The 27,731-nt window shown below is 67.9% G+C and overlaps 1 protein-coding gene across 1 annotated transcript; it reads left to right on the top strand.

Moving 5' to 3' along the window:
* Positions 1 to 856: 856 nt before the first annotated feature.
* On the top strand, positions 857 to 27,731 carry LOC104310169 (SET domain bifurcated histone lysine methyltransferase 1; the record flags this gene model as incomplete). The annotated part of the gene is made up of 16 exons (XM_054179350.1): positions 857 to 1,023; positions 2,541 to 2,742; positions 5,323 to 5,396; positions 7,576 to 7,790; positions 8,178 to 8,245; positions 9,637 to 9,785; positions 12,204 to 12,339; positions 16,260 to 16,421; positions 18,043 to 18,645; positions 19,610 to 19,726; positions 21,369 to 21,538; positions 22,353 to 22,978; positions 24,303 to 24,331; positions 24,532 to 24,664; positions 26,193 to 26,355; positions 27,535 to 27,731. Coding segments are annotated over 16 exons (3,211 nt in total), but the record flags the coding sequence as incomplete, so codon positions are not given.

Below are 27,731 nucleotides of genomic sequence, written 5' to 3' on the forward strand. Positions count from 1 at the left end.
CCAGGGGCACCCAGGGCAGGGCACCCAGGGCCACATCCAGGGGGCCCTGGGGAAGTCTCCAGAGGAGGAAGCTCCACAGCCTCTCTGGCAGCCTGCTCCAGGCCTCCCTTGGGCCTGCCTGGTTGGCCACATCCTCTGCTCCACAGTCCTGGGATGGCTTTGGCTGGAAGGGAGCTCAGAGCTCAGCCAGCTCCCAGCCCCCTGCCCATGCCCAGGGACCCCTCCCCCCAGCCCAGCTTGGCCTCATCCAGCCTGGTCCTGAGCACCTCCAGGCCGCAGCCTCCCTGGGCAGCCTGTGCCAGGCTCTCCCCAGCCTCCCTCTCAAGGCTTTCCTCCTCCTCTCCCCTCTCCATCTCCTCTCTCCCAGCTCAGAGCCATCACTCCTTGCCCCACCACCCCCAGCCCTTGGCCCCAGCTCCCTCCCCAGCTCTCCTGGAGCTCCTTCAGGCCCTGGGAGGCTGCTCTGAGGTCTCCCTGGAGCTGCACAGCCCCAACCCCCCCAGGCTGTGCCCCCCAGGGGAGGCTCTGCAGCCTCTGCTCCTCTTGGAGGCCTCCTCTGCAGGCTGCAGAGCCCCAGCTGGAGCTCCCCTGCTGGGAAGACCTCTTCAGGCCACATCCAGCTCAGATTCCTCCTTTCCCTGAAGGCCCTTGCAAGGTGGTGCAGGTTGCACAGCACCACAGAGGCTTTGCCCTCCCTGGGGTTGTGTCCCCCCTGCAGACCTTGGGGTGCTGAGGCTGGGCTGGGGGGAGGGAAGCCTTCAGCTGGGTGCAGCAGAAAGCTCCTGCAGGGGCCTGCAGCAGGCAGGGAGGCTCTGGGGCCAGCCCTGACTCAGCCTCTCTCCTGGCTCTGGCTCAGCCTCACAGCCCCTCAGGAGGCTCCTGGCCCTGCCAGCCCCTGGGCTCTGCAGCAAGCTGGCAGTGAGCTCAGCAAGGATGGAGACCTGAACCTGGGCATGAGGATCCTGGGCAAGAAGAGAACCAAGACCTGGCACAAGGGGACCCTCATTGCCATCCAGACCGTGGGTAGGTGCCGTGCCCTGGGCCTGGGGCTCTGGGCCTGAGCTGGGGAGGGGGCTGGGGGCCAGCAGCCATGGAGGGACCTCTCCCACCAGGCTGCCTGAGCTCCCCCAGGTCCCTGCTGGGAGGCTCTGCAGGGGGCCAGGGTATGAGCCTGGGCTCCCAGAGCAAAAGGGCAGGGGGCAAGAGGGATGGGGCCAGGCTCTTCTGAGTGCTGCCCAAGGGGCAGGGGGGCACAAAGTGGAGCCCAGGAGGATCCATCCCAGGCTGAGGAGAAGCTGCTTGGGTGTGAGGGGGCAGAAACCTTCCCTGCCCTCTGGGAGAGAGCCTGCAGGGCTTGGGGAGGCACAGCTGAGGCTGGGAAGGATTCACCTTGGAAGGAAAGAGGCTGGAGAAGGACCTGGGAAGGTTGGAGGCTAAAAAGGGAGCCCCCAGGAGCCAGCAGGGAGCCCCCAGGAGCCAGCCAGGAGCCCCCATGGCCAAGCAGCCCCCAAGGCTGTGCTGGGGGCAGGCAGCAGTGTGGGCAGCAGGGCAAGGGAGGTTCTGCTGCCCCTCTGCTCTGCCCTGCTGAGGACACCTCTGGAGGGCTGGGGCCAGGGCTGGGCTCCCCCTGCCCAGCTGCAGAGGGCCTGGGAGCTGCTGGGGAGGCTCCAGGGGGGGCTGGGAAGCTGCTGGGGAGGCTCCAGGGGGGGCTGGGAAGCTGCTGGGGGGGCCTGGAGCAGCTGTGGGAGCAGCAGAGGCTGAGAGCTGCCTGGGGCTGAGAGGCTGGAGGAGAGCAGCCCCAGAGGGCAGCTGCTGAGTGCTGAGCAAGAGCTGCAGGGGCTGGGGGGGGCAAGGGGCTGGGGCTGGCAGCTGCTGAGTGGTGCCCAGGGCCAGGCCAAGGGGCAGGGGGCAGAGAGTGGAGGGCAGGAGGTTGGAGCTGGGCAGGAGGAGGAAGTTGCTTGGGGGGAGGCTGCTGGAGGCCTGGAGCAGGCTGAGCCCAGAGAGGTTGTGCAGAGCTTCCAACCCCCCCTGGGCACTGTGCTGCTGCTGGGCACAGCTGGGGGGAGGCTGCTGGGGCAGGGGGGGCAGCAGGGGAGCTCCAGGGGTCCCAGGCTGGGGCTGGGGAGGTGCTGTGGCCATTGGGTGCTGGCCCTGAGGGCAGGAGCCAGCAGCCAGCAGCTTTCCCTTCAGCCTCCCCTGCCCCATGGCCCAGCTGGTGCCAGGGGGGGCTCAGCCCTGAGCACAGGACCCAGGGTGGTGCCCAGCAGCTGGGGCAGGGGAGGGGAGCTCCAGGGGTCCCTTCCCTCCCCTCCCTGCTGGGCTGTGCTGGAGCCAAAGCTCTGCTCCTGCAGGAGGCCTTTGCAGGCAGCTCAGGGCTGGGCTCCTGGGTGGGCACTTTGCTCCCAGCCCCCCCTGGGCACTGTGCTGCTGCTGGGCACAGCTGGGGGGAGGCTGCTGGGGCAGGGGGAGGGCAGGAGGGGAGCTCCAGGGCTCCCTTCCCCAGGGCAGCAGGCTGGGAGCTCTCTTGCACTGTCTTGCAGGGGCTGCCAGGAAGTACAAGGTGAAGTTTGACAACAAGGGGAAGAGTTTGCTGTCTGGCAACCACATTGCCTACGACTACCACCCCCTGCCCGACAGGCACCACGTGGGCAGCAGGGTGGTGGCCAAGTACAAGACAGGGAACCAGGTGTGGCTCTATGCTGGCATCGTGGCTGAGACCCCCAACGTCAAGAACAAGGACAGGTAGCCCCCTCCCGACCCCCCCCCCCCTGCTCCTCAGCCTCTCTCTCTCTCAGTTTGTGTCCTCTGGGAGCTATGCTGCACCCCCAGGGGGTCTGCAGAGGGCCCAGGGCTGGGGAGGAGCTGAGCTGCACCCCCAGGGAGTCTGCAGAGGGCCCAGGGCTGGGGAGGAGCTGAGCTGCACCCCCAGGGGGTCTGCAGAGGGCCCTGGGCTGGGAGGGAGCTGAGCTGCACCCCCAGGGAGTCTGCAGAGGGCCCTGGGCTGGGAGGGAGCTGAGCTGCACCCCCAGGGAGTCTGCAGAGGGCCCAGGGCTGGGGGGGAGCTGAGCTGCACCCCCAGGGGGTCTGAGAGAGCCCTGGGCTGGGAGGGAGCTGAGCTGCACCCCCAGGGGGTCTGCAGAGAGCCCTGGGCTGGGGGGGAGCTGAGCTGCACCCCCAGGGGGTCTGCAGAGAGCCCTGGGCTGGGAGGGAGCTGAGCTGCACCCCCAGGGGGTCAGCAGAGGGCCCTGGGCTGGGAGGGAGCTGAGCTGCACCCCCAGGGAGTCTGCAGAGGGCCCTGGGCTGGGGGGGAGCTGAGCTTGCACCCCCAGGGGGTCTGCAGAGAGCCCGGGGCTGGGGGGGGAGCTGAGCTGCACCCCCAGGGGGGTCTGCAGAGAGCCCTGGGCTGGGGGGGAGCTGAGCTGCACCCCCAGGGAGTCTGCAGAGGGCCCTGGGCTGGGGGGGAGCTGAGCTGCACCCCCAGGGGTCTGCAGAGGGCCCTGGGCTGGGGAGGAGCTGAGCTGCACCCCCAGGGGGTCTGCAGAGAGCCCTGGGCTGGGGGGGAGCTGAGCTGCACCCCCAGGGGGGTCTGCAGAGGGCCCTGGGCTGGGGGGAGCTGAGCTGCTGGGGGGGTTGGAGGCTCTGCAGAGGGCTCTGGGCCAGGCTGGAGCCAGGGCAGAGCTCCCTGGGGTGAGGCTCAACAAGGCCAAGGGCTGAGTCCTGCTGCTGCCTCCTGGGCAGTTTGTCACCAACCAACTCCTCCAGGCCCTTCCCCTGCAGGCTGCTCTCAGTCCTCTCCTCCCCCAGCCTGGCTCTGGGCTTGGCCGCGGGGGCCCCGAGGGAGGCCAGGCCGGGCCGGGGGGGCCCCGGGGGAGGCCAGGCCGAGGCCGGGGAGGCCCCAGGGGAGGCCAGGCCAGGCCGGGGGAGGGGAGGCCAAGGCCGCAGGGCCCCGGGGGAGGCCAGGCCAAGGCTGGGGGAGGCCGGGGCCGGGGCCGGGGGGCGCCGGGGGAGGCCGGGCCGGGCCGGGGGGCCCCGGGGGAGGCCAGGCCAAGGCCGGGGGGCCCCGGGGGAGGCCAGGCCAAGGCCGCAGGGCCCCGGGGAGGCCAGGCCAAGGCCCCGGGGCCCCGAGGGAGGCCAGGCCAAGGCTGGGGGGCCCCGGGGGTGGCCAGGCCAAGGCCGCAGGGCCCCGAGGGAGGCCAGGCCAAGGCCGCAAGGGCCCCGGGGGAGGCCAGGCCAAGGCTGCAGGGCCCCGGGGGAGGCCAGGCCAAGGCCCCGGGGCCCCGAGGGAGGCCAGGCCAAGGCTGGGGGGCCCCGGGGGAGGCCAGGCCAAGGCCCCGGGGCCCCGAGGGAGGCCAGGCCAAGGCCGCAGGGCCCCGGGGGAGGCCAGGCCGAGGCCGCGGGGCCCCGGGGGGAGGCCAGGCCGAGGCCCGCGGGGGCCCCGGGGGAGGCCAGGCCAAGGCTGCAGGGCCCCGGGGGAGGCCAGGCCGGGCCGGGGGGCCCCGGGGGAGGCCAGGCCGGGCCGGGGGGCCCCAGGGGAGGCCAGGCGGGCCGGGGAGGCCCCGGGGAGGCCAGGCCAAGGCTGCAGGGCCCCGGGGGAGGCCAGGCCAAGGCTGCAGGGCCCCGGGGGAGGCCAGGCCAGGCCGGGCTGCTGGGCCCCAAGTGCAGCCAGGCCGCAGGTCCTGCAGCCCTGCTCACAGAATCACCCAAGGGCAGGGGATGGAAGGGACCAAGCTCCAACCCTCCTGCCAGAGCAGGGCTGCCCAGAGGAGCTCCCACAGGCAGGGGGGCAGGAGCCTTTGGGAAGTGGCTTTGTGGAGGAGGAGGCTCCAGCCCCTGCCTGTGCCCAGCAGGAGCTGTTCCCAGCCTCCTGGCTCTCCTGCTCCTCTCCACAGGGCTCTCCCCTGGCTCTGTCTGCAGGCGGAGCCCCAGAGGTGGCCCCTGGGGCCCTCCCTGTGGTCAAGGCCCAGCTGTGCAGCCGCTGCTGCTGCTGCTTTGGCCCAAAGGCTCCCAGGGGCTCTTTCCTTGGAGCTGCCTGTGAGGGAATCTGGAGCTGAGGGAGGAGGCCCTGGCTGGGTTGGGAAGCCTTTGGGAGCCACCAGAAGTGGTGCTGGGGGCAGAGGGCAAGCTTGAGGCTGGGGCAGAGCTGCTCTGAAGGGAGCCCAGGGGGGCAGAGCTCAGCAGCTCCTGCACTGCTCCAACCCCACAGGCCTTGGGCAGGAGGCAGAGGAGGGCTGCTGCACTTGCAGCAGGGGCTGTGGGGGCTGCATCCAGCCCCTGCCTGCAGCTGCAGCCCTGCCTGCAGCCTCCAGCTCTGCTCCTCTGCAGGTTCCTGATCTTCTTCGACGATGGCTACGCCTCCTACGTGAAGGAGTGGGAGCTGTACCCTGTCTGCAGGCCCTGTGAGTGATCCTCCCCCTCCTTGCCTCCCCCCCTGCAGGGCCCTTTGGGGCTGGGAAAAGAGCCTGGGCTCAAGAGGCAGCTCACAGCCTGCTGCTCCCCTTCAGTGCCCTGCCCAGAGTGTGACCAGCAGCACAGGGAGAGGATTCTGCCCCTCTGCTCTGACCTCCTCTGCACCACTGCAGCCACTCCTGGGGCCCCCAGCACAAGGAGGACCTGGAGCTGCTGAGCAGGGGCCAGAGGAGGCCACCAAGATGAGCAGAGGCTGCAGGATCTCCCCTGTGGGGGACAGGCTGGGGGGGTTGGGGCTGTGCAGCCTGGAGGAGGCTGCAGGGAGAGCTCAGAGCTGCCTGCCAGGGGCTGCAGGAGGGCTGGGGAGGGACTCATGGGAAGGGAGAGGAGGCCACCAGGGTGAGCAGGGAGGAATCTGAGCTGGATGTGGCCTGAAGAGGTCTTTCCAGCAGGGGAGCTCCAGCTGGGGCTCTGCAGCCTGCAGAGGAGGCCTCCAAGAGGAGCAGAGGCTGCAGAGCCTCCCCCTGGTAGGGGGGACAGGCTGGGGGGGTTGGGGCTGTGCAGCCTGGAGAGGAGAAGGCTCCAGGGAGACCTCAGAGCAGTTCCAGTGCCTGCAGGAGCTCCAGGAGAGCTGGGGAGGGACCTGGGCCAAGGGCTGAGGGTGCCAGGCCCAGGGACAGTGGCTTGGAGCTGGGAGAGAGGAGATTGAGAGTGGAGAGGAGGAAGAAAGCCTTGAAAGGGAGGCTGGGGAGAGCCTGGCACAGGCTGCCCAGGGAGGCTGTGGCCTGGAGGTGCTCAGGACCAGGCTGGATGAGGCCAAGCTGGGCTGGGGGGGAGGGGTCCCTGCCTGGGGCAGGGGGCTTGGAGCTGGCTGAGCTCTGAGCTCCCTTCCAGCCCAACCCATTGATGCAGCAGAGGTCTCCTGGGGGCAGGGAGAGGCTGCTGTGACTCTTGGCTGCCTCAGCACAGCTCTGGATGCTCTGCTGCCAGAGCTCCACCTGCTCAGGATTGCTGCTGGAGAGCTGCTCTGGGCTCCCTTTTGGAGCAGCAGGGAAGGTTCTCTGTCAGGGCTGGGAGGGAGCTCAGAGCTCAGCCAGCTCCAAGCCCCATGCCCAGGGACCCCTCCCCACAGCCCAGGCTGCTCAGGGCCTCATCCAGCCTGGTCCTGAGCACCCCCAGGCAGGAGGCAGCCACAGCCTCCCTGGGCAGCCTGTGCCAGGCTCTCCCCAGCCTCCCTCTCAAGGCTTTCCTCCTCCTCTCCCCTCTCCATCTCCTCTCCCAGCTCCAAGCCACTGTCCCTGGGCCTGGCACCCCCAGCCCTTGGCCCCAGCCCCTCCCCAGCTCTCCTGGAGCTCCTTCAGGCCCTGGGAGGCTGCTCTGAGATCTCCCTGGAGCTGAGCAGCCCCAACCCTCCCAGCCTGTCCCCCCAGGAGAGGCTCTGCAGCCTCTGCTCCTCTTGGTGGCCTCCCCCTGGCCATGGGCAGGGAGGTTGGAACTGGCTGAGCCCTGAGCTCCCTCCCAGCCCTGCCCTGGGCAGGGAGGTTGGAACTGGCTGAGCCCTGAGCTCCCTCCCAGCCCTGCCCTGGGCAGGGAGGTTGGAACTGGCTGAGCCCTGAGCTCCCTCCCAGCCCTGCCCTGGGCAGGGAGGTTGGAACTGGCTGAGCCCTGAGCTCCCTCCCAGCCCTGCCCTGGGCAGGGAGGTTGGAACTGGCTGAGCCCTGAGCTCCCTCCCAGCCCTGCCCTGGGCAGGGAGGTTGGAACTGGCTGAGCCCTGAGCTCCCTCCCAGCCCTGCCCTGGGCAGGGAGGTTGGAACTGGCTGAGCCCTGAGCTCCCTCCCAGCCCTGCTCTGGGCAGGGAGGTTGGAACTGGCTGAGCCCTGAGCTCCCTCCAGCCCTGCCCTGGGCAGGGAGGTTGGAACTGGCTGAGCCCTGAGCTCCCTCCCAGCCCTGCCCTGGGCAGGGAGGTTGGAACTGGCTGAGCCCTGAGCTCCCTCCCAGCCCTGCCCTGGGCCCGGAGCCCTCGCACCGCAGCAGGATGCTCAGAGCCACCTCCAGCTTGGCCTTCCAAACCTCCAGGGCTGAGGCTTCCACCACCTCCCTTTTTGTCAGGCTCTTCCTGCCCCTCTTCCCCCTCTGCCATCCCTCTCTCTTTTTCTGCCCCCTCCCCAGTGAAGAAGGCCTGGGAGGACATCGAGGACGTCTCCTGCCGCGACTTCATCGAGGAGTACATCACAGCCTACCCCAACAGGCCCATGGTGCTGCTCAAGGCTGGGCAGCTGATCAAGACTGAGTGGGAAGGCACCTGGTGGAAGTCCAGGGTGGAAGAAGTGGATGGCAGCCTGGTCAAGATCCTCTTCATGGTAGGAGAATTGCCTCCCCCCCCTGTTAAAAAAGGAAGGAACTTGAGCCTGGGGAGGGCAGGAGGTGGAGCTGGTGGAGTCCAATTTGCTTGCTGCTGGCAGCAAGGAGTGGATGTGGGAGCCCCCAGCCCCAGTTCTGCCCTAGCTTGGTGTTCAGACTCTTCCTTGCATGCCCAAAGCTTCCCAAGTGCTTCCCAGCTGAAGTGCAGCTTGGTTGCTGCTGGCAGCAAGGAGTGGATGTGGAGCCCCCAGCCCCAGTTCTGCCCTGGCTTGGTGTCAGACTCTGAATGCCCAAAGCATTTCACAGCTGAAGTGCAGCTTGGCTGCTGCTGGGACTGGGGCAGGAGCAAGAGCAAGGAGGTGCTGGGTGTGGAGTCCCCAGCCCCAGTTTCTGCCCTGGCTTGGTGTCAGACTCTGAATGCCCAAAGCATTTCACAGCTGAAGTGCAGCTTGGTTGCTGCTGGCAGCAAGGAGTGGATGTGGGAGCCCCCAGCCCCAGTTCTGCCCTGGCTTGGTGTCAGACTCTGAATACCCAAAGCATTTCACAGCTGAAGTGCAGCTTGGTTGCTGCTGGCAGCAAGGAGGTGCTGGATGTGGAGCCCCCAGCCCCAGTTCTGCCCTGGTTTGGTGTCAGACTCTTCCTTGCATGCCCAAAGCTTCCCAAGTGCTTCACAGCTGAAGCTTTGCAGTGGTGGCTGAGTGAGAATCTGAATCCCTCAGCTGCAGCTCTTCTGGCCTGGAGCCTCTCTGGAGGTTGGCATCCATGGGGCTGCTTGGGGAAGCAGGAGGGGAACCCAGATCCTGCCAGGCTCCTGAGGGGCTCCTGAGGGGCTCTGCTTTCTCCACCTGTGCCTTGAGTCACTTCTTGGGCTGAGGATGGAGCTGGATTTGAGGGTTAGGGTCTTGGGGCCAGGCCTCTTGCTGGCCTTGGTGGCTCAGTGCTGCCCAGCACCAGAGGCTGCTGCCTTTGGTTGTCCTCTCCTGGCTCTGTGCTCATCCAAGAGCCTCCAGGTCAATGTTTGCCTTGAGTCACAGCAGGGCTCAGGTTGGAAGGGAGCTCAGAGCTCAGCCAGCTCCAAGCCCATGCCCTGCCCAGGGACAGCTCCCCCCAGCCCAGCTTGGCCTCATCCAGCCTGGTCCTGAGCCCCCCCAGGCAGGAGGCAGCCCCAGCCCCCCTGGGCAGCCTGTGCCAGGCTCTCCCCAGCCTGGCCCTGAGGAGCTTCTTGCTCAGCTCCACTCCAAGCCTGCTCTGCCTCAGCTCCAAAGCCTTCCCCTGGGCCTGGCTCAGAGCCCCTCAGCAGAAGTCTCTCTGCAGCCTCCCTGCAGGATCCCTTCAGGCCCTGGGGGCAGCTCTGAGCTCCCCCTGGAGCCTTCTCCCCCCCAGCTGCCTCAGGCTGGGCCCCAGCAGAGCTGCTCCAGCCCTGGGCTGCTCCTTGTGGCCTCCCTGCAGCAGCTCTGAGTCCTGCTCCTGCTGCTGGGGCCCAGAGCTGGAGGCAGGCTGGGAGCTGAGGGCTGAGCAGGGCAGGGGGCTCCAGCCCAGCCCCCTCAGCCTCTCCTCACATCTGCTGAGCCTTGGCCCTTCAGATGATGAAGTCCTCAGCTCTGCCAGCTGCTGCCAGCCCTGGGCTCAGCCTTGTGGCCTCCCTCCTCAGCTCTGAGTCCTGCTGCTGGGGGCAGCAGAGCTGGAGGCAGGCTGGGAGCTGAGGGCTGAGCAGAGCCCAGGGGCAGAATCCCTTCCCTTGCCCTGCTGCCCACCCTGCTCTGGCTGCAGCCCAGGCTGCTTTTGCCTCCCTCCTCATCTGCCTGTGCTCCCTGCTGGCTGGCAGGGGGTGCTGGGGGCTGGGTGGGGGCTGTGTGGGGGCTGTGTGAGCGCTGCCTCCCCCCTGCAGGACGACAAACGCTGCGAGTGGATCTACCGCGGCTCCACGCGCCTGGAGCCCATGTTCAGCATGAAGACCTCCACGGCCTCCACCCAGGAGAAGAAGCAGAGTGGGCAGGCCAGGACCCGGCCCAACGTCGGTGGGTGGCTCTGCTGCAGCCCCTGGGGGGCCTTGGCTCTGGGGAGGGGTTGGGGCTGGGGCTGGTTCTGGCTTTGGCCTTTGGTTCTAGTTCTGGTTTGGTTTAGGCTTTGGAGCTGGTTCTGCCTTTGGTTTAGGGTTTGGGTTTGGGGTTAGTTCTGGTTTGGTTCTGGCTTTGGCCTTTGGTTCTGGCTTTGGGGCTGCTTTAGGTTTGGGGCTGGTTCTGGCTCTGGTTTAGGGTTTGGTTCTGGCTCTGGTTTAGGGTTTGGTTCTGGCTCTGGTTTAGGGTTTGGTTCTGGCTTTGGGGCTGGTTCTGGTTTGGTTTAGGGTTTGGTTCTGGCTTTGGTGTTGGGGCTGGTTCTGGCTTTGGTTTAGGGTTTGGTTCTGGCTTTGGTTTAGGGTTTGGTTCTGGCTTTGGAGCTGGTTCTTGTTTGGTTTAGGGTTTGGTTCTGGCTTTGGAGCTGGTTCTGGCTTTGGAGCTGGTTCTGGCTTTGGAGCTGGTTCTGGCTTTGGAGCTGGTTCTGGCTTTGGAGCTGGTTCTGGCTTTGGTTTAGGGTTTGGTTCTGGCTTTGGGGCTGGTTCTGGCTTTGGGGCTGGTTCTGGTTTGGTTTAGGCTTTGGAGCTGGTTCTGGCTTTGGTTTAGGCTTTGGAGCTGGTTCTGGCTTTGGTTTAGGGTTTGGTTCTGGATTTGGGGCTGGTTCTGGCTTTGGTTTAGGGTTTGGTTCTGGCTTTGGGGCTGGTTCTGGCTTTGGGGCTGGTTCTGGCTTTGGGGCTGGTTCTGGCTTTGGGGCTGGTTCTGGTTTGGTTTAGGCTTTGGAGCTGGTTCTGGCTTTGGTTTAGGGTTTGGTTCTGGCTTTCCAGCTGGTTCTGGCTTTCCAGCTGGTTCTGGCTTTCCAGCTGGTTCTGGCTTTCCAGCTGGTTCTGCTTTGGTTTAGGCTTTGGAGCTGGTTCTGGCTTTGGTTTAGGGTTTGGTTCTGGCTTTGTGGCTGGTTCTGGCTTTGGGGCTGGTTTTGGCTTGGTTTAGGCTTTGGAGCTGGTTCTGGCTTTGGGGCTGGTTCTGGTTTGGTGTAGGGTTTGGTTCTGGTTTGGTTTAGGGTTTGGTTCTGGCTTGGTTTAGGGTTTGGCTTTGGTTCTGGCTGTGGGCTTGGTTCTGGCTTGGGTTAGGGTTTAGCTTTAGCTTTGGTTTAGGGTTTAGCTTTAGCTTTGGTTTAGGGTTTAGCTTTGGCTTTGGCCTTGGCTTTGGTTCTGGTTGTGGCTTAGCTCTGGTTTGGTTGTGGTTTGGGTCTCCTGGGGCTGTGGTTTGGGTCTCCTGGGGTTGTGGTTTGGGTCTGGCTGTGGTTTGAGTCTCCTGGGGTTGTCTGTTTGGCAGAGCCTCCTCTCTGCTGCCATTAAGAGGCCCCAAAGCAGGCAGGGGATGTGGGGAGGGGGCAGAAGCCGTTGGGGGATTGGTTGTGAGGCACAGCTCAGCCCCTGGCCTGCTGCTTGCCTCCACAGGCTGCTGCTGAGCTGCTCTGGGGGAGCCTCAGGCAGTGGTTTGTGGCTGCTGCTGCAAACTTGGCTTCCCTGCAAGAGGCTGCCCAGGGAGGCTGTGGATGAGAGAGCTGGGGCTGTGCAGGCTGGAGAAGGCTCCAGGGAGACCTCAGAGCAGCTGAAGAGGCTCCAGGAGAGCTGGGGAGGGACTTGGGACAGGAGCTGGGAGTGCCAGGCCAGGGGACAATGGCTTGGAGCTGGGGGAGAGGAGATGGAGAGTGGAGAGGAGGAGGAAAGCCTTGAGAGGGAGGCTGGGGAGGGCCTGGCCCAGGCTGCCCAGGGTGGGCTGGATGGGGAGGGCCTGGCCCAGGCTGCCCAGGGTGGGCTGGATGGGGAGGGCCTGGCCCAGGCTGCCCAGGGGGGGGCTGGATGGGGAGGGCCTGGCCCAGGCTGCCCAGGGGGGGCTGGATGGGGAGGGCCTGGCCCAGGCTGCCCAGGGGGGGCTGGATGGGGAGAGCCTGGCCCAGGCTGCCCAGGGGGGCTGGGGAGAGCTTGGCCCAGGCTGCCCAGGGGGGGCTGGATGGGGAGGGCCTGGCCCAGGCTGCCCAGGGGGGGCTGGATGGGGAGGGCCTGGCCCAGGCTGCCCAGGGGGGGCTGGATGGGGAGGGCCTGGCCCAGGCTGCCCAGGGGGGGCTGGATGGGGAGAGCCTGGCCCAGGCTGCCCAGGGGGGGCTGGATGGGGAGGGCCTGGCCCAGGCTGCCCAGGGAGGCTGTGGCTGCCTCCTCCACAGGGCTTGGATGAGGCCTGGAGCAGCCTGGGCTGGGGGGAGGGGTCCTGCCCATGGGAGGTTGCAATGAGATGGTCTTGAAGGGTCCCTTCCAACCCAGCCCATTCCAGGGTTCCATGACAGAGACCTTCCCTGCTGATGCTTTGCTCTCTGCCCCCCAGGTGCTGTCAGGAGCAAAGGGCCTGTGGTGCAGTACACTCAGGACCTGACTGGAGCTGGGACCCAGTACAAACCCTCAGAGCAGCTGCAGCCCCCCCAGGCTGCCCAGGACCCTCCTCCCCAGCCTGCAGAGATGGAGTAAGTACCTCTGAGCCACTGCTCTGCTTCCTCCACTGCCTCCTCCTCCTCCTGCCTCACCTCTTCTGTCCTAGAGGAAGCCTCAGGTGCAGGCCTCCTGCTTCCCCCTCCTGCTTCCAGCCATGCTTCTAGGGGGCAACAGTGGGGGTGGGAGAGCTGAGAGAGCCCTGCACACACCTCCCCCCCCAACCCCCTCCCCAGGCCCAGAGGTCTTTGCTGAGGACTCAGAGCTTTGCCCTTCCCAAGTCAGAAGCTTTTGCTGCCTCCCCTGAATCTGAATTGCTGCTGTGGCATGATCCAGGCTCTGGGCCCTGGCTGCCTTGTGCCCCTCCTCTGGGACTGACCTGCTCAGAGACCCCCATGGCTCAGCCCCAGGCCCTGCTGGGCAGCCCCAGCCCAGGCCCTGCTGGCAGCACAGGCCCAGGGCTTGCTGCTCAGCCCCAGCCCCTGGGGGCTGCCTTGGCAGTGCCCCTGCAGTGCCATGCTGAGCAGGAGTGGAGGATCTGAGGCAGGAGAGGGTTGCTCCTCCCCTGCACTGCCCAGGAGAGAGGCCAATGCCAAAGGGCTTCTGCTGCAGCGGGGGAAGCACAGCAGCAGCTCCACCACCACTGCTCCAGGGCCTGGCTGGTGAGGAGAGAGAGAGCTGAGCTGCTGCCCTGCCAGCCCCCAGGGCACCCTGAGCCCTGCCAGCCCCCAGGGCACCCTGGGCCCTGCCAGCCCCCAGGGCACCCTGAGCTCTGCCAGCCCCCAGGGCACCTTGAGCCCTGCCATGAGGACACCTTGAGCCTTGCCCCCAGGGCACCCTGAGCTTTGCCAGCCCCCAGGGCACCTTGAGCCTTCCCCCAGGGCACCTTGAGCCCTGCCATGAGGACACCTTGAGCCTTGCCACCAGGGCACCCTGAGCTTTGCCAGCCCCCAGGGCACCTTGAGCCTTCCCCCAGGGCACCCTGAGCCCTGCCAGCCCCCAGGGCACCCTGAGCCTTGCCATGAAGACACCTTGAGCCTTGCCACCAGGGCACCCTGGGCCCTGCCAGCCACACACAAATGCATCCTGAACCTTGCCAGGAGGGCACCCTGAGCCTTACCACATGAGGGCAGCCTGAACCTTGCCATGAGGGCAGCCTGAGCCCTGCCAGCCCCTGAGCTGTGGGTGGGGTAGGCAGGAGAGGCAGTGACACAACCTGAAGCTGGCTGTTGGCGACCCAGCAGCTGCAGACCTCTCCTGGGCCCCTTGCCAGCCCTCAGAGTGGTCACCAGAAGCCCTTCTCCTCCTCTCCCCACTGCAGCTTTGGCTGCAGGCTGTGGCTGGCAGAGCCAGCAGGAGGCAGCCCCTGCAGCCCCTTCCCTGCTCAGCTGCTGCCAGGCCTCAGCCCACCCCCACCCTGGCCCCACTGGCCCAGGGGCACCCTCCTGGCTTCAGAACCCTTTGGGTTGAGCTGATTGAAGCTGGGAGAATGGTTTCCCCTCTCTGGTGCTGTGTTTGAGCAAGGCCCTGGCTCTCCTCCCTCTCTAGCTGCACTCTCAAGGATCTGCCCTGGTGCCAGGGAGCAGCTCTCAGCCCTCCCTGATTCTTCCCAGCCTGTAGTTAGGAAGCTTTTTGTGCCTCCCTTTTGCTGCCTTCCCTCTCCTCCTCCTCCCCTCCTGCCCTGCTGCCTTCCCTTTCCTCCTCCCCCTCCTGCCCTGCTGCCTTCCCTCTCCTCCTCCTCCCCTCCTGCCCTGCTGCCTTCCCTCTCCTCCTCCTCCCCTCCTGCCCTGCTGCCTTCCCTCTCCTCCTCCTCCCCTCCTGCCCTGCTGCCTTCCCTCTCCTCCTCCCCCTCCTGCCCTGCTGCCTTCCCTCTCCTCCTCCTCCCTCCCTGCCCTGCTGCCTTCCCTCTCCTCCTCCCCCTCCTGCCCTGCTGCCTTCCCTCTCCTCCTCCTCCCTCCCTGCCCTGCTGCCTTCCCTCTCCTCCTCCTCCCTCCCTGCCCTGCTGCCTTCCCTTTCCTCCTCCCCCTCCTGCCCTGCTGCCTTCCCTCTCCTCCTCCCCTCCTGCCCTGCTGCCTTCCCTCTCCTCCCTCCCCTGCCCTGCTGCCTTCCCTCTCCTCCTCCCCCTCCTGCCCTGCTGCCTTCCCTCTCCTCCTCCCCCTCCTGCCCTGCTGCCTTCCCTCTCCTCCTCCTCCTCCTGCCCTGCTGCCTTCCCTCTCTTCCTCCCCCTCCTGCCCTGCTGCCTTCCCTCTCCTCCTCCCCCTCCTGCCCTGCTGCCTTCCCTCTCCTCCTCCCCCTCCTGCCCTGCTGCCTTCCCTCTCCTCCTCCTCCTCCTGCCCTGCTGCCTTCCCTCTCCTCCTCCCCCTCCTGCCCTGCTGCCTTCCCTCTCCTCCTCCCCCTCCTGCCCGGCTGCCTTCCCTCTCCTCCTCCCCCTCCTGCCCTGCTGCCTTCCCTCTCCTCCTCCCCCTCCTGCCCTGCTGCCTTCCCTCTCCTCTCCCTCTCAGGGCTGGGGGGAGGCAGTGGCCTGCTTGGGGCTGTTTTGCTGCTGAGCTGATGGCAGAGCTCTGCTCTTGTCTGCTCAGAGGGTCAGGGGGCTGCCTTCTAGGGCCCTGCCACCTCTCCTGAGGCCTTTGGGAGCCCCTTGGAGCCCTCCCCTGGGTGCTGTTGCTCCACTCCCTTGCACAATCTCCTCCTGGCACTCAGCAGGGCCAAGAGTTGCCTGTCCTTGGCTGCTCCTCCCTGCAGCTGCCCTGCCTGAGCCTCTGGCACCTCTTGCTGCTGCTCTTGCAGGGCTTTCCCCATGGGCTTCTCTGTCCAGCTTTGGCCATGCCCTGTGCTCCTTCTCCCCTCCTTCCCCTCCCTCTCCCCTCCTTGCTTCACCTCCCAGACCTCAGGACTCATTTCTCAATGTCACCCAGCCCTGGCACGTGGCTGGGGCTTGCCTCAGGGCCTCTGCAGCAGCAGCAGCAGGAGGAGGAGGAGGCAGAAATGAGCTGAATTTTACCCTTGGTTGGGGGTGGGGAGAGAACAAACCAAACCTGCTTGGGTCCACTTGCCTGGGGGGAGCCCTGCTGCTGCTTTTCACCTTTGTTAGGGGTGAGGGAACCCCAAACCTGCTCAGTTTCCCTTGGGGGGAGCCCTGCTGCTGCTTTTCACCTTTGTTAGGGGTGGGGGAACCCCAAACCTGCTCAGTTTCCCTTGGGGGGAGCCCTGCTGCTGCTTTTGCCTTAGTTTGGGGTGGGGGAACCCCAAAGCTGCTCAGTTTCCCCTTGGGGGGAGCCCTGCTGCTGCTTTTGACCTTTGTTAGGGGTGAGGGAACCCCAAAGCTGCTCAGTTTCCCTTGGGGGGAGCCCTGCTGCTGCTTTTTGCCTTTGTTAGGGGTGAGAGGAACCCCAAACCTGCTTAGCTTCCCTTGGGGGAGCCCTGCTGCTGCTTTTCACCTTTGTTAGGGGTGGGGGAACCCCAAACCTGCTCAGTTTCCCTTGGGGGGAGCCCTGCTGCTGCTTTTCACCTTTGTTAGGGGTGAGGGAACCCCAAAGCTGCTCAGTTTCCCTTGGGGGGAGCCCTGCTGCTGCTTTTTGCCTTTGTTAGGGGTGAGGGAACCCCAAAGCTGCTCAGTTTCCCTTGGGGGGAGCCCTGCTGCTGCTTTTCACCTTTGTTAGGGGTGGGGGAACCCCAAACCTGCTCAGTTTCCCTTGGGGGGAGCCCTGCTGCTGCTTTTTGCCTTTGTTAGGGGTGGGGGAGCCCCAAACCTGCTCAGTTTCCCTTGGGGGGAGCCCTGCTGCTGGTCTGGGGGGGGGAGGCCAAACCCCAGCCCTCCGCTCGGCTGCAGCTGGGCGCAGGGAGCCCTGAGGACGATGTCTGGGGTCGGGGGGTGGGGGTGGGGGACTCGACTCTGCTGTTTGCCTTCCCCCTTGTCTAAATGGCAGCTGTTGGGCTGCCCCCTTGCTGCCTGCAGGTGCTCTGAGAGCCAGCTAGCCCAGGCCAGGAAGCAGGTGGCCAAGAAGAGCACCTCCTTCCGCCCCGGCTCGGGCTGCTCCGGGCAGTCCTCGCCCTCGCCGCCGGTGCCCAGCGACCCTCTGCCCCCGGCCAGGGCCGGCCTGGGCCAGCAGCAGCAGCGGTGAGCCACAGCTGCCCTCCTCCCCCTGCCTGCCCTGCCACAGGCCTTGCAGCTGGGTGGCCTTGCAGCACCCTTCCAACCCGAAGCGTTCTGGGGCTCCACGACTCCAGCGGCTCCTGGGGCGCTCCCGAAGGGGCTGGGGGAGATTTGGGGCTGCTGCGGTTCGGTGCCGGCTTGGCCAGGCCTTGGCCTCCCCCTTCCTGCCTCCCAGAGGCATGGAACTGGCCCTGGGTCGGGAGGGAGCCTGAGGGGTCCCAGGCTGGGCTGGGAGGGAGCCTGAGGGGTCCCAGGTTGGGTTGGGAGGGAGCCTGGGGGGTCCCAGGTTGGGCTGGGAGGAAGCCTGAGGGGGTCCCAGGTTGGGCTGGGAGGAAGCCTGAGGGGTCCCAGCTTGGGCTGGGAGGAAGCCTGAGGGGGTCCCAGCTTGGGCTGGGAGGAAGCCTGAGGGGGTCCCAGCTTGGGCTGGGAGGAGCCTGGAGGGTCCCAGGTTGGGCTGGGAGGGAGCTTGGAGGGTCCCAGGTTGGGCTGGGAGGGAGCTTAAGGAGTCATAGATTAGGTTGGAAGGGACCTGGAAGATTCACCAGTTGGGCTGGGAGGGAGCCTGAGGGTTCCCAGGTTGTGTTGGGAGGGAGCCTGGAGGCTCCCAGGTCGGGTTGGGAGGGCTCCCAGGTTGGGTTGGGAGGGACCCTGGAGGCTCCCAGGTTGGGTTGGGAGGGACCCTGAGGACTCCCAGGTCGTGTTGGGAGGGACCCTGGAGGCTCCCAGGTCAGGTTGGGAGGGCTCCCAGGTCTGGGTTGGGAGGGAGCCTGGAGGCTCCCAGGTCGGGTTGGGAGGGCTCCCAGGTTGGGTTGGGAGGGACCCTGGAGGCTCCCAGGTTGGGTTGGGAGGGACCCTGGAGGCTCCCAGGTTGGGTTGGGAGGGACCCTGGAGGCTGTTAGCTTGGCTTTGGAGGGACCCTGAGGGCTCCCAGGTCGTGTTGGGAGGGCTCCCAGGTCGGGTTGGGAGGGACCCTGGAGGCTCCCAGGTCAGGTTGGGAGGGAGCCTGGAGGCTCCCAGGTCGGGTTGGGAGGGCTCCCAGGTTGGGTTGGGAGGGACCCTGGAGGCTGTTAGCTTGGCTTGGGAGGGACCCTGAGGGCTCCCAGGTCGTGTTGGGAGGGACCCTGGAGGCTCCCAGGTCAGGTTGGGAGGGTTCCCAGGTTGGCTTGGGAGGGACCCTGAGGGCTCCCAGGTCGTGTTGGGAGGGCTCCCAGGCTGGCTTGGGAGGGACCCTGAGGGCTCCCAGGTCAGGTTGGGAGGGCTCCCAGGTTGGGTTGGGAGGGACCCTGGAGGCTCCCAGGTCAGGTTGGGAGGGCTTTCAGGTCGTGTTGGGAGGGAGCCTGAGGGTTCCCAGGTTGTGTTGGGAGGGAGCCTGAGGGCTCCCAGGTCGCGTCGAGAGGGACCCTGGCGGCTCCCAGGTCGCGTCGGGAGGGACCCTGAGGGCTCCCAGGTCGCGTCGAGAGGGACCCTGGCGGCTCCCAGGTCGCGTCGAGCGGGACCCTGGCGGCTCTTCGCTTGGCTCACCAACCCCCTCTCCCCTCTCTGTCCTCCCCCTCTCCCCTCTCTGTCCTCCCCCTCTCCCCAGCAGCCTCCCCCTGAGCTGCGCCGCCCCTCCTCCCCCTCCTCCCTTCCAGGGCATGCTGGACAGGGTGCCCACGGAGCCCTCCTACCGCGCCCCGCTGGAGAAGCTCTTCTACCTGCCGCACGTCTGCAGCTACAGCTGCCTGGCGCGGGTGCGGCCGCCGCGGGCGCAGCAGTACCGCAGCCGCAACCCCCTGCTGATCCCCCTGCTCTACGACTTCCGCCGCATGACGGCGCGGCGCCGCCTCAACCGCAAGCTGGGCTTCCACGTCCTCTACAAGACCCCCTGCGGGCTGTGCCTGCGCAGCATGCCGGAGATCGAGCGCTACCTCTTCGAGACCGACTGTGACTTCCTCTTCCTGGAGATGTTCTGCCTGGACCCCTACGTGCTGGTGGACCGCAAGTTCCAGCCCTACAAACCCTTCTACTACATCGCCGACATCACCAAGGGCCGGGAGGACGTGCCCCTCTCCTGCGTCAACGAGATCGACGGCACCCCGCCCCCCCAGGTGGCCTACAGCAAGGAGAGGATCCCCGGCAAGGGAGTCTACATCAACACCAGCTGGGAGTTCCTGGTGGGCTGCGACTGCAAGGACGGCTGCAGGGACAAGTAAGGAGGGAGGGGGTGGGGGAGGGGATGTGTTCCCTCCCCAAAGGGGGGTTGACTTCCATCACCCCAAAGATGGGGAGCGGTAGGGTTAGATTGGTTGGAGGGGGTTGGTTGGGAGGAGGCGTTGGAGGGGGCCTTGGAGGGCTGGTTGGAGGAGGCCTTGGAGGGCTGGTTGGAAGTCTGGCTGGAGGAGGCCTTGGAGGACAGGTTGGAGGAGGCCTTGGAGGTAAGGTTGGAGGGCTGGTTGGAGGAGGCCTTGGAGGGCTGGTTGGAGGAGGCCTTGGAGGGCTGGTTGGAGGAGGTCTTGGAGGTCAGGTTGGAGGACAGGCTGGAAGAGGCCTTGGAGGTCAGGCTGGAGGAGGCCTTGGAGGGCTGGTTGGAGGTCAGGTTGGAGGAGGCCTTGGAGGTCAAGTTGGAGGACAGGCTGGAGGAGGCCTTGGAGGGCTGGTTGGAGGACAGGTTGGAGGAGGCCTTGGAGGGCAGGTTGGAGGTCAGGCTGGAGGAGGCCTTGGAGGACAGGCTGGAGGAGGCCTTGGAGGGCTGGTTGGAGGTCATGTTGGAAGAGGCCTTGGAGGTCATGTTGGAGGACAGGTTGGAGGAGGCCTTGGAGGACAGGTTGGAGGAGGCCTTGGAGGTCAGGTTGGAGGGCAGGCTGGAGGAGGCCTTGGAGGACAAGTTGGAAGTCTGGCTGGAGGAGGCCTTGGAGGACAGGCTGGAGGAGGCCTTGGAGGACAGGCTGGAGGTCAGGCTGGAGGAGGCCTTGGAGGTCAGGCTGTCCTCCCTGCTGCCCTCTGTGTCCTCCCTGCCACCCTCTGTGTCCCCCCTGCCGCCCTCCGGCCCTCTGTGTCCCCCCTGCCGCCCTCTGTGTCCTCCCTGCCGCCCTCTGTGTCCCCCCTGCCGCCCTCTGTGTCCCCCCTGCCCAACCCCCGCCCGGGGCCGGGCCTGGGGCTCTGTGTCTCTGCAGGTCCAAGTGTGCCTGCCACCAGCTGACAGTGCAGGCCAGTGGCTGCACCCCGGGGGGGCAAATCAACCCCAACTCAGGATACCAGCACAAGAGGCTGGAGGAGTGCCTGCCCACAGGGTAAGCAGGGACACAGCTGCTGCTCTCTGCCTGCCTCCCCCCAAGGGGCTCTCTGCCTGTCCCCTGCCCCCCAGGGGCTCTCTGCCTGTCCCCTGCCCCCCAGGGGCTCTCTGCCTGTCCTTCCCCCCCCAAGGAGCTCTCTGCCTGTCCCCCCCAGAGGCTCTGTGTCCTCACCAGGGGCTCTCTGCCTGTCCCCCTCCCCAGGAGCTCTCTGCCTGTCCCCCTCCCCAGGAGCTCTCTGCCTGTCCCCCCCAGAGGCTCTCTGCCTGTCCCCCCCAGAGGCTCTCTGCCTGTCCCCCCCACCCCCCCCAGAGGCTCTCTGCCTGTCCCCCCCACCCCCTCCAGGAGCTCTCTGCCTGTCCCCCCCCCCCCCCGGAGCTCTCTGCCTGTCCCCCCCCCCCCCTGCAGGAGCTCTCTGCCTGTCCCCCCCTGCAGGAGCTCTCTGCCTGTCCCCCCCAGGAGCTCTCCCTGTCCCTCCCCACCCCCCCAGGAGCTCTCTGCCTGTCCCCCTCCCCAGGAGCTCTCTGCCTGTCCCCCTCCTCCCAGGAGCTCTCTGCCTGTCCCCCACCCCAGGAGCTCTCTGCCTGTCCCCCTCCTCCCCAGGAGCTCTCTGCCTGTCCCCCTCCTCCCCAGGAGCTCTCTGCCTGTCCCCCTCCTCCCCAGGAGCTCTCTGCCTGTCCCCCTCCCCAGGGGCTCTCTGCCTGTCCCTCCCCCACCAAGGAGCTCTCTGCCTGTCCCCCCCAGAGGCTCTCTGCCTGTCCCCCCCCCCCAGGGGCTCTCTGCCTGTCCCCCCCCCCAGGGGCTCTCTGCCTGTCCCCCCCCCCCCCGGAGCTCTCTGCCTGTCCCCCCCCCCCCCCCGGAGCTCTCTGCCTGTCCCCCCCCCCCCCCGGAGCTCTCTGCCTGTCCCCCCCCCCAGGAGCTCTCTGCCTGTCCCCCCCAGGAGCTCTCCCTGTCCCTCCCCACCCCCCCAGGAGCTCTCTGCCTGTCCCCCCCCCCCAGGAACTCTCTGCCCCCCCCCCCCGGAGCTCTCTGCCTGTCCCCCCCTGCAGGAGCTCTCTGCCTGTCCCCCCCTGCAGGAGCTCTCTGCCTGTCCCCTCCCCAGGAGCTCTCTGCCTGTCCCTTCCCCCACCAGGAGCTCTCTGCCTGTCCCTTCCCCCCCCAGGAGCTCTCTGCCTGTCCCTTCCCCCCCCCAGGAGCTCTCTGCCTGTCCCCCCCTGCAGGAGCTCTCTGCCTGTCCCCCCCCGGAGCTCTCTGCCTGTCCCCCCCTCCCCAGGAGCTCTCTGCCTGTCCCCCCCTGCAGGAGCTCTCTGCCTGTCCCCCCCCGCAGGGGCTCTCTGCCTGTCCCCCCTGCAGGAGCTCTCTGCCTGTCCCCCCCCCAGGAGCTCTCTGCCTGTCCCCCCCCCCCCAGGAGCTCTCTGCCTGTCCCTTCCCCCCCCCAGGAGCTCTCTGCCTGTCCCCCCCTGCAGGAGCTCTCTGTATCCCTTCCCTGCTCTGCTCCCTCCTTGCTCTCTCCTCCCCTGCGCCCCTCCCGGTGCCGCCGGGCCGGGGCCGGGGGCGGGGCCGGGGGCGGGGCCGGGGGCGGGGCCGGGGGCCGGGGCCGGGGGGGTGGTCGCAGGCCGCCAGCTGCCGCCGCTCCCCGCAGGGTGTACGAATGCAACCAGCGGTGCAAGTGCAACAGCCAGATGTGCACCAACCGGCTGGTGCAGCACGGCCTGCAGGTGCGGCTGCAGCTCTTCAAGACGCAGAACAAGGGCTGGGGGATTCGCTGCCTCGACGACATCGCCAAGGGCTCCTTCGTCTGCATCTACGCAGGTAGGGCCCGGCCCGGCCCCCCGCCGGGGGCTCCGCCGCTGGGGGAGAGGCTCAGCACCGCCCCGGGGCCGGCCCCCGGCTTAGCACCGCCCCGGGGCCGGCCCCCGGCTCCGCACCGCCCCGGGCAGCCCCCCGGCTTAGCACCGCCCCGGGCAGCCCCCCGGCTTAGCACCGCCCCGGGGCCGGCCCCCGGCTTAGCACCGCCCCGGGGCCGGCCCCCGGCTCCGCACCGCCCCGGGCAGCCCCCGGCTCCGCACCGCCCCGGGGCCGGCCCCCCGAGGAGCTTCTGCTGCTGGGGGAGAGGCTCCGCACCGCCCCGGGGCCGGCCCCCGGCTCCGCACCGCCCCGGGGCCGGCCCCCGGCTCCGCACCGCCCCGGGGCCGGCCCCCGGCTCCGCACCGCCCCGGGGCCGGCCCCCCGAGGAGCTTCTGCTGCTGGGGGAGAGGCTCAGCACCGCCCCGGGGCCAGCCCCCCGGCTCAGCACCGCCCCGGGGCCAGCCCCCCGGCTCAGCACCGCCCCGGGCCAGCCCCCCGGCTCAGCTCCCCACGAGGAGCCTCTGCTGCTGGGGGAGAGGCTCAGCACCGCCCCGGGGCCAGCCCCCCGGCTCAGCACCGCCCCGGGGCCGATCCCCGGCTCAGCTCCCCCCGAGCAGCCTTCGCTGCTGGGGGAGAGGCTCCGCACCGCCCCGGGGCCGGGAGCTGCGCTTGGGGCCATCCCTTGCAGCCTGCTCCTGCCCCGGGCCGGGGGGAGCCTGCGCCGGACCGAGCCTCCGGGGGGCCGGGCGGCTGAGAGCTCCTCCTCTGCCCCGCCCAGGGAAGATCCTGACCGATGACTTCGCCGACAAGGAGGGGCTGGAGATGGGCGACGAGTACTTCGCCAACCTGGACCACATCGAGAGCGTGGAGAACTTCAAGGAGGGCTACGAGAGCGAGGCCAAATCCTCCTCGGACAGCAGCGGCGTGGACCTGAAGGACGAGGAGGAGGAGAACACCGGCACCGAGGAGCAGGAGGAGTCCAACGAGGACAGCTCCGACGACAACTTCGGCAAGGACGAGGACTTCAGCGCCGGCTCGGTGTGGCGCAGCTACGCCACCCGCCGGCAGACGCGGGGCCAGCGGGAGAACGGCCTCCCGGAGGCGGCCCCCCGCGACCCCGCCCCGCAGCAGCCCCCGCCCGCCGCCCCCTGCAAGCCGCCGGCCTCGGAGGAGACCTCCAAGAGCAAAGTCGCCTCCTGGCTCAGCTCCAGCAGCCTGGCCGACGGCTGCCAGCAGCAGGAGGCTGCTGCCTCCTCCTCCTCCTCCTCCTCCTCCTCCTCCGCGGGGCCCGGCGAAGGCGGCGAGGCCAAAGCCCCCAAGGCGGAGCCACAGGGAGAGAGGGAGAAGAGCTCTGCCCCTGCCCTGCCTGAGCAAGGGGGGGAGGCCAAGGGGGTGAGGAAAGAGGTGAGGAGGGGGCTGGGGGGGAGGAGAGAGGTGAGGAGGGGGCTGGGGGGGAGGAGAGAGGTGAGGAGGGGGCTGGGGGGGGAGGAGAGAGGTGAGGAGAGGGCTGGGGGGGAGGAGAGAGGTGAGGAGAGGGCTGGGGGGGAGGAGAGAGGTGAGGAGGGGGCTGGGGGGGAGCCCAAGGAGGGGAGGAAAGAGGTAAGGAGGGGGCTGGGGGGAGCCCAAGGGGGTGAGGGAAGAGGTGAGGAGGGGGCTGGGGGGGAGGAGAGAGGTGAGGAGAGGGCTGGGGGGGAGGAGAGAGGTGAGGAGAGGGCTGGGGGGAAGCCCAAGGGGGTGAGGAAAGAGGTGAGGAGGGGGCTGGGGGGAGCCCAAGGGGGTGAGGAAAGAGGTGAGGAGGGGGCAGGGGGCTGGGGTCTTGTTCCCCTCCCCTGCCCTCAGCTGGGGCCAGCAGGGAGCTGTGGCCTGGCCACCCTCTGCTCCTCGCAGGGGACTGGGAGCTGGCTGGGGAGGGTTGGAGAGCTTTGGTCACTGGGAGAAGCTCCTCAGCAGCAGGCTGGGGAGGGCCTGGCACAGGCTGCCCAGGGAGGCTGGGGCTGCCTCCTGCCTGGGGGTGCTCAGGACCAGGCTGGATGAGGCCCTGAGCAGCCTGGGCTGGGGGGGGAGGGGTCCCTGCCCTGGGCAGGGGCTTGGAGCTGGAGAAGCTTTGAGCTCCCTTCCAGCCCAACCCAGGCTGGGGGTCTCTGACCAGAGGAAGCAGCCCAAGGAGCCCAGGCTGGGGGGAGGGGTCCCTGGGCAGGGCAGGGGCTGGGAGCTGGCTGAGCTCTGAGCTCCCTCCCAGCTCAAAGCAATTCAGGAAGTGATGAACCTGCTGGAGAGGCTCCAGAGGAGGCCACCAAGAGGAGCAGAGGCTGCAGAGCTGTCTGGGAGCAGGTTGGGGGTTTGGGGCCTGGGGAAGAGAAGGCTCCAGGGAGACCTCAGAGCAGCCTCCCAGGGCCTGAAGGAGCTCCAGGAGGGAGCTGGGGCCAAGGGCTGGGGGTGCCAGGCCCAGGGACAATGGTTTGGAGCTGGGAGAGAGGAGATGGAGAGTGGAGAGGAGGAGGAAAGCCTTGAGAGGGAGGCTGGGGAGAGCCTGGCACAGGCTGCCCAGCGAGGCTGTGGCCTGGAGGTGTTCAGGACCAGGCTGGATGAGGCCAAGCTGGGCTTGGGGGGGAAGGATCCCTGGGCCTGGGCAGGGGGCTTGGAGCTGGCTGAGCTCTGAGCTCCCTTCCAACCCATCCCCCCTCTGGGGGTCTCTGATTCTCACCTCCTGTGCTTCTCCCCTCTGCAGGAGCCTGAGGACGCAGCCAAAATCCCTGGGTAAGGCTCCTGGCATTGTCCTTTCCCTGCTGGATTTCCCTCTCCCAGGGCTGCCTGGGGAGGGGTCCCTGCAGCTCCAGCCCCAGCCCCTCGGCCGTGCCCCCCTCGGGCTTGGCCCCTGTGCCCCCCACCCGCTCCTGGGGCCGCTCTGGGGGGGGGAGGTGCTGCTGTGACCTCCTGCTGTCCTTCCCCCCCCCCAGGCTGAGCGAGCTGGGCAGGATGTATGGCTACAACCCCTCCCCCCCCAAGCTGGAGGGGGTCCAGAGGCCGCTGAGCAAGACAGCCCTGCTGCAGAGCCGGCGCCACTCCCTGCCCCTGCCCCCCAGCTCCGAGGTACCAGCGCCCCACAGCGCCCCCCACAGGCCCCCTGCATCCTCACAGCGGCTCCCAAGTGTCCCCCCAGTGCATTCCCCCCCAGTGCATCCCAGGTGTCCCCCCAGGACCCCCCCCCAGTGCATCCCAGGTGTCCCCCCAGTGCATTCCCCCCCAGTGCATCCCAGGTGTCCTCCCAGCATCCCCCCCCAGTGCATCCCAGGTGTCCCCCCAGCATCCCCCCCCAGTGCATCCCAGGTGTCCCCCCAACATCCCTCCCCCCAGTGCATCCCAGGTGTCCCCCCAGCATCCCCCCCAATGCATCCCAGGTGTCCCCCAGCATCCCCCCCCAGTGCATCCCAGGTGTCCCCCCAGGACCCCCCCCAATGCATCCCAGGTGTCCCCCCAGGACCCCCCCCCAGTGCATCCCAGGTGTCCCCCCAGGACCCCCCCCCCAGTGCATCCCAGGTGTCCCCCCAGCCATCCCCCCCCCAGTGCATCCCAGGTGTCCCCCCAGCCATCCCCCCCCCAGTGCATCCCAGGTGTCCCCCCCCAGGATCCCCCCAGCATCTTCACAGTGTCTCCCAGGTGTCCCCCCCCAGCATCCCCCCCCAGTGCATCCCAGGTGTCCCCCCAGCATCCCTCCCCACAATGCATCCCAGGTGTCCCCCCAGGACCCCCCCAGCATCTTCACAGTGTCTCCCAGGTGTCCCCCCAGCATCCCTCCCCCCAGTACATCCCAAGTGTCCTCCCAGCATCCCTCCCCCCAGTGCATCCCAGGTGTCCCCCCAGGACCCTCCTCCAGTGCATCCCAGGTGTCCCCCCAGGACCCTCCTCCAGTGCATCCCAGGTGTCCCCCCAGCATCCCCCCCCAGCATCTTCACAGTGTCTCCCAGGTGTCCCCCCAGCATCCCCCCCCCAGTGCATCCCAAGTGTCCCCCCAGTGCATTCCCCCCCAGTGCATCCCAGGTGTCCCCCCAGCATCCCCCCCCAGTGCATCCCAGGTGTCCTCCCAGCATCCCCCCAGCCATCCCCCCCCCAGCATTCTCCCAGCATGCCCCCAGGATCCCCACTCCCAGTTTCCCCCCCAGCATCCTCACAGTGTGGGGTTGGGGCTGTGGCTGGGGGGCTGTGGCTGTGGTGGGGATGTGGTTGGGTTGTGGCTGTGGAGCTGTGGCCAGGGGGCTGTGGCTGTGGTGGGGCTGTGGCAGGGGGTCTGTGGCCAGGGGGCTGTGGCTGGGGCTGTGGTGGGGCTGTGGCAGGGGGGCTGTGGCTGTGGTGGGGCTGTGGCAGGGGGGCTGTGGCCAGGGGGCTGTGGCTGTGGCAGGGGGGCTGTGGCCAGGGGGCTGTGGCCAGGGGGTTGTGGCTGTGGCCAGGGGGCTGTGGCTGTGGCATCCTCCTGCCTGATCCACTTCCCAAGGGCCTCTGAGAGCACAGAGATCCTCTGCTGGAAGGCAGCAAACCCCTCCTGGGGGGGGGGTGGGGGGTGGGAGGGACACCCCGGGGGGGGAGCCCTGCAGAGCCCAGCAGCCCTGGTGCCTCTCTGCAGGACATCCTGACCCTGTCCAGCAGCACAGACAGCGAGGGGGAGAACGGGCAGGGGGCAGCAGGGCAGCCCCAGGGCGCCGCCAACGACAGCGACGACATCCAGACCATCTCCTCCGGCTCGGAGGGGGAGGCAGAGGAGAAGAAGAACCTTGCAGCTGGCTCAGGTGAGGAAGAAGGTGAGAGGAAGCCTGCAGCTGGGGCAGGGGAGGAAGAAGGTGAGAGGAAGCCTGCAGCTGGGGCAGGGGAGGAAGAAGGTGAGAGGAAGCCTGCAGCTGGAGCAGGTGGGGACAGGGGGGAGAAGAAGCTTTCAGCTGGGGCAGGGGAGGGAGAGGAGGAGAGGAAGCCTGCAGCTGGGGCAGGGGGGGACAGGGGGGAGAAGAAGCTTTCAGTTGGGTCAGGGGAGGAAGAGGAGAAGAGGAAGCTTTCCACAGGGCCAGGTGAGGAAGAAGGTGAGAGGAAGCCTTCAGCTGGAGCAGGTGAGGACAGGGGGGAGAAGCTTTCAGCTGTGTCAGGGGAGGAAGAGGAGGAGAGGAAGCTTTCCAGAGGGTCAGGTGAGGAAGAGGGTGAGAGGAAGCTTTCAACTGGGTCAAGTGAGGAAGAAGAGAAGCCTTCAGCTGGGTCAGGTGAGGACAGGGGTGAGAGGAAGAACCTTTCAGCTGGGTGAGGTGAGGAAGAGGAGGAGAAGCCTTCAGCTGGGTGAGGTGAGGAAGAGGAGGAGAAGCCTTCAGCTGGGTGAGGTGAGGACAGCAAGGGCTTTGGGCCAGAAGCCACCAGGAGGGGCTCCTCCCCCTTCCTCCCCCCCCTCCTCCCCCCCCCTTCCTCCCCCTTTTCCCCCCCCCTTCCTCCCCCTTTTCCCCCCCTTCCTCCCCCTTTCCCCCCCCCTTCCTCCCCCTTTCCCCCCCCCCTTCCTCCCCCTATTCCCCCCCCCTTCCTCCCCCTATTCCCCCCCCGTCCTCCCCCTATTCCCCCCCCCCTTCCTCCCCCTTTTCCCCCCCCCTTCCTCCCCTTTTTCCCCCCCCCTTCCTCCCCTTTTTCCCCCCCCACACTCCCCCCTTCTCCCCACTCACTCCCCCCTCTCCTCCCCACTCACTCCCCCCTCTCCTCACCCTCCCACCCCCTTCTCCCCCTCCCCACTCTCTCCTCCCCCTCCCTCCTTCCCCTCCCCCTCCCCATCCCCCCTCCCCCCGGGCTGGCGCAGCCAGCTGGGGGCAGAACTCCCTCAGCCAGCCCCGAGGCCGGGGGGGGAGGCAGAGGCAGCCCCGGGGGGGCGGGGGGCGGGTCCGGGGGCGGGGCCGAGCCCCGGGCCGCCTGGCAGCCGCTGTGGCGCCGCGCTGTGCCGGCAGGGGGCGCCAAGAGGCAGGTGGCCGTGAAGTCGACGCGGGGCCTGGCGCTGAAGTCCACGCACGGGCTGGCGCTGCGGGCCGGGGCGCCGCCGGGCGCCGAGCCGCCGCGCAGGACCACCCGGCAGTTCTACGACGGCGAGGAGTCCTGCTACATCATCGACGCCAAGCTGGAGGGCAACCTGGGCAGATACCTCAAC

The sequence above is a fragment of the Dryobates pubescens genome, unplaced genomic scaffold (assembly GCF_014839835.1).
Source record: "Dryobates pubescens isolate bDryPub1 unplaced genomic scaffold, bDryPub1.pri scaffold_133_arrow_ctg1, whole genome shotgun sequence".
NCBI lineage: Eukaryota > Metazoa > Chordata > Aves > Piciformes > Picidae > Dryobates > Dryobates pubescens.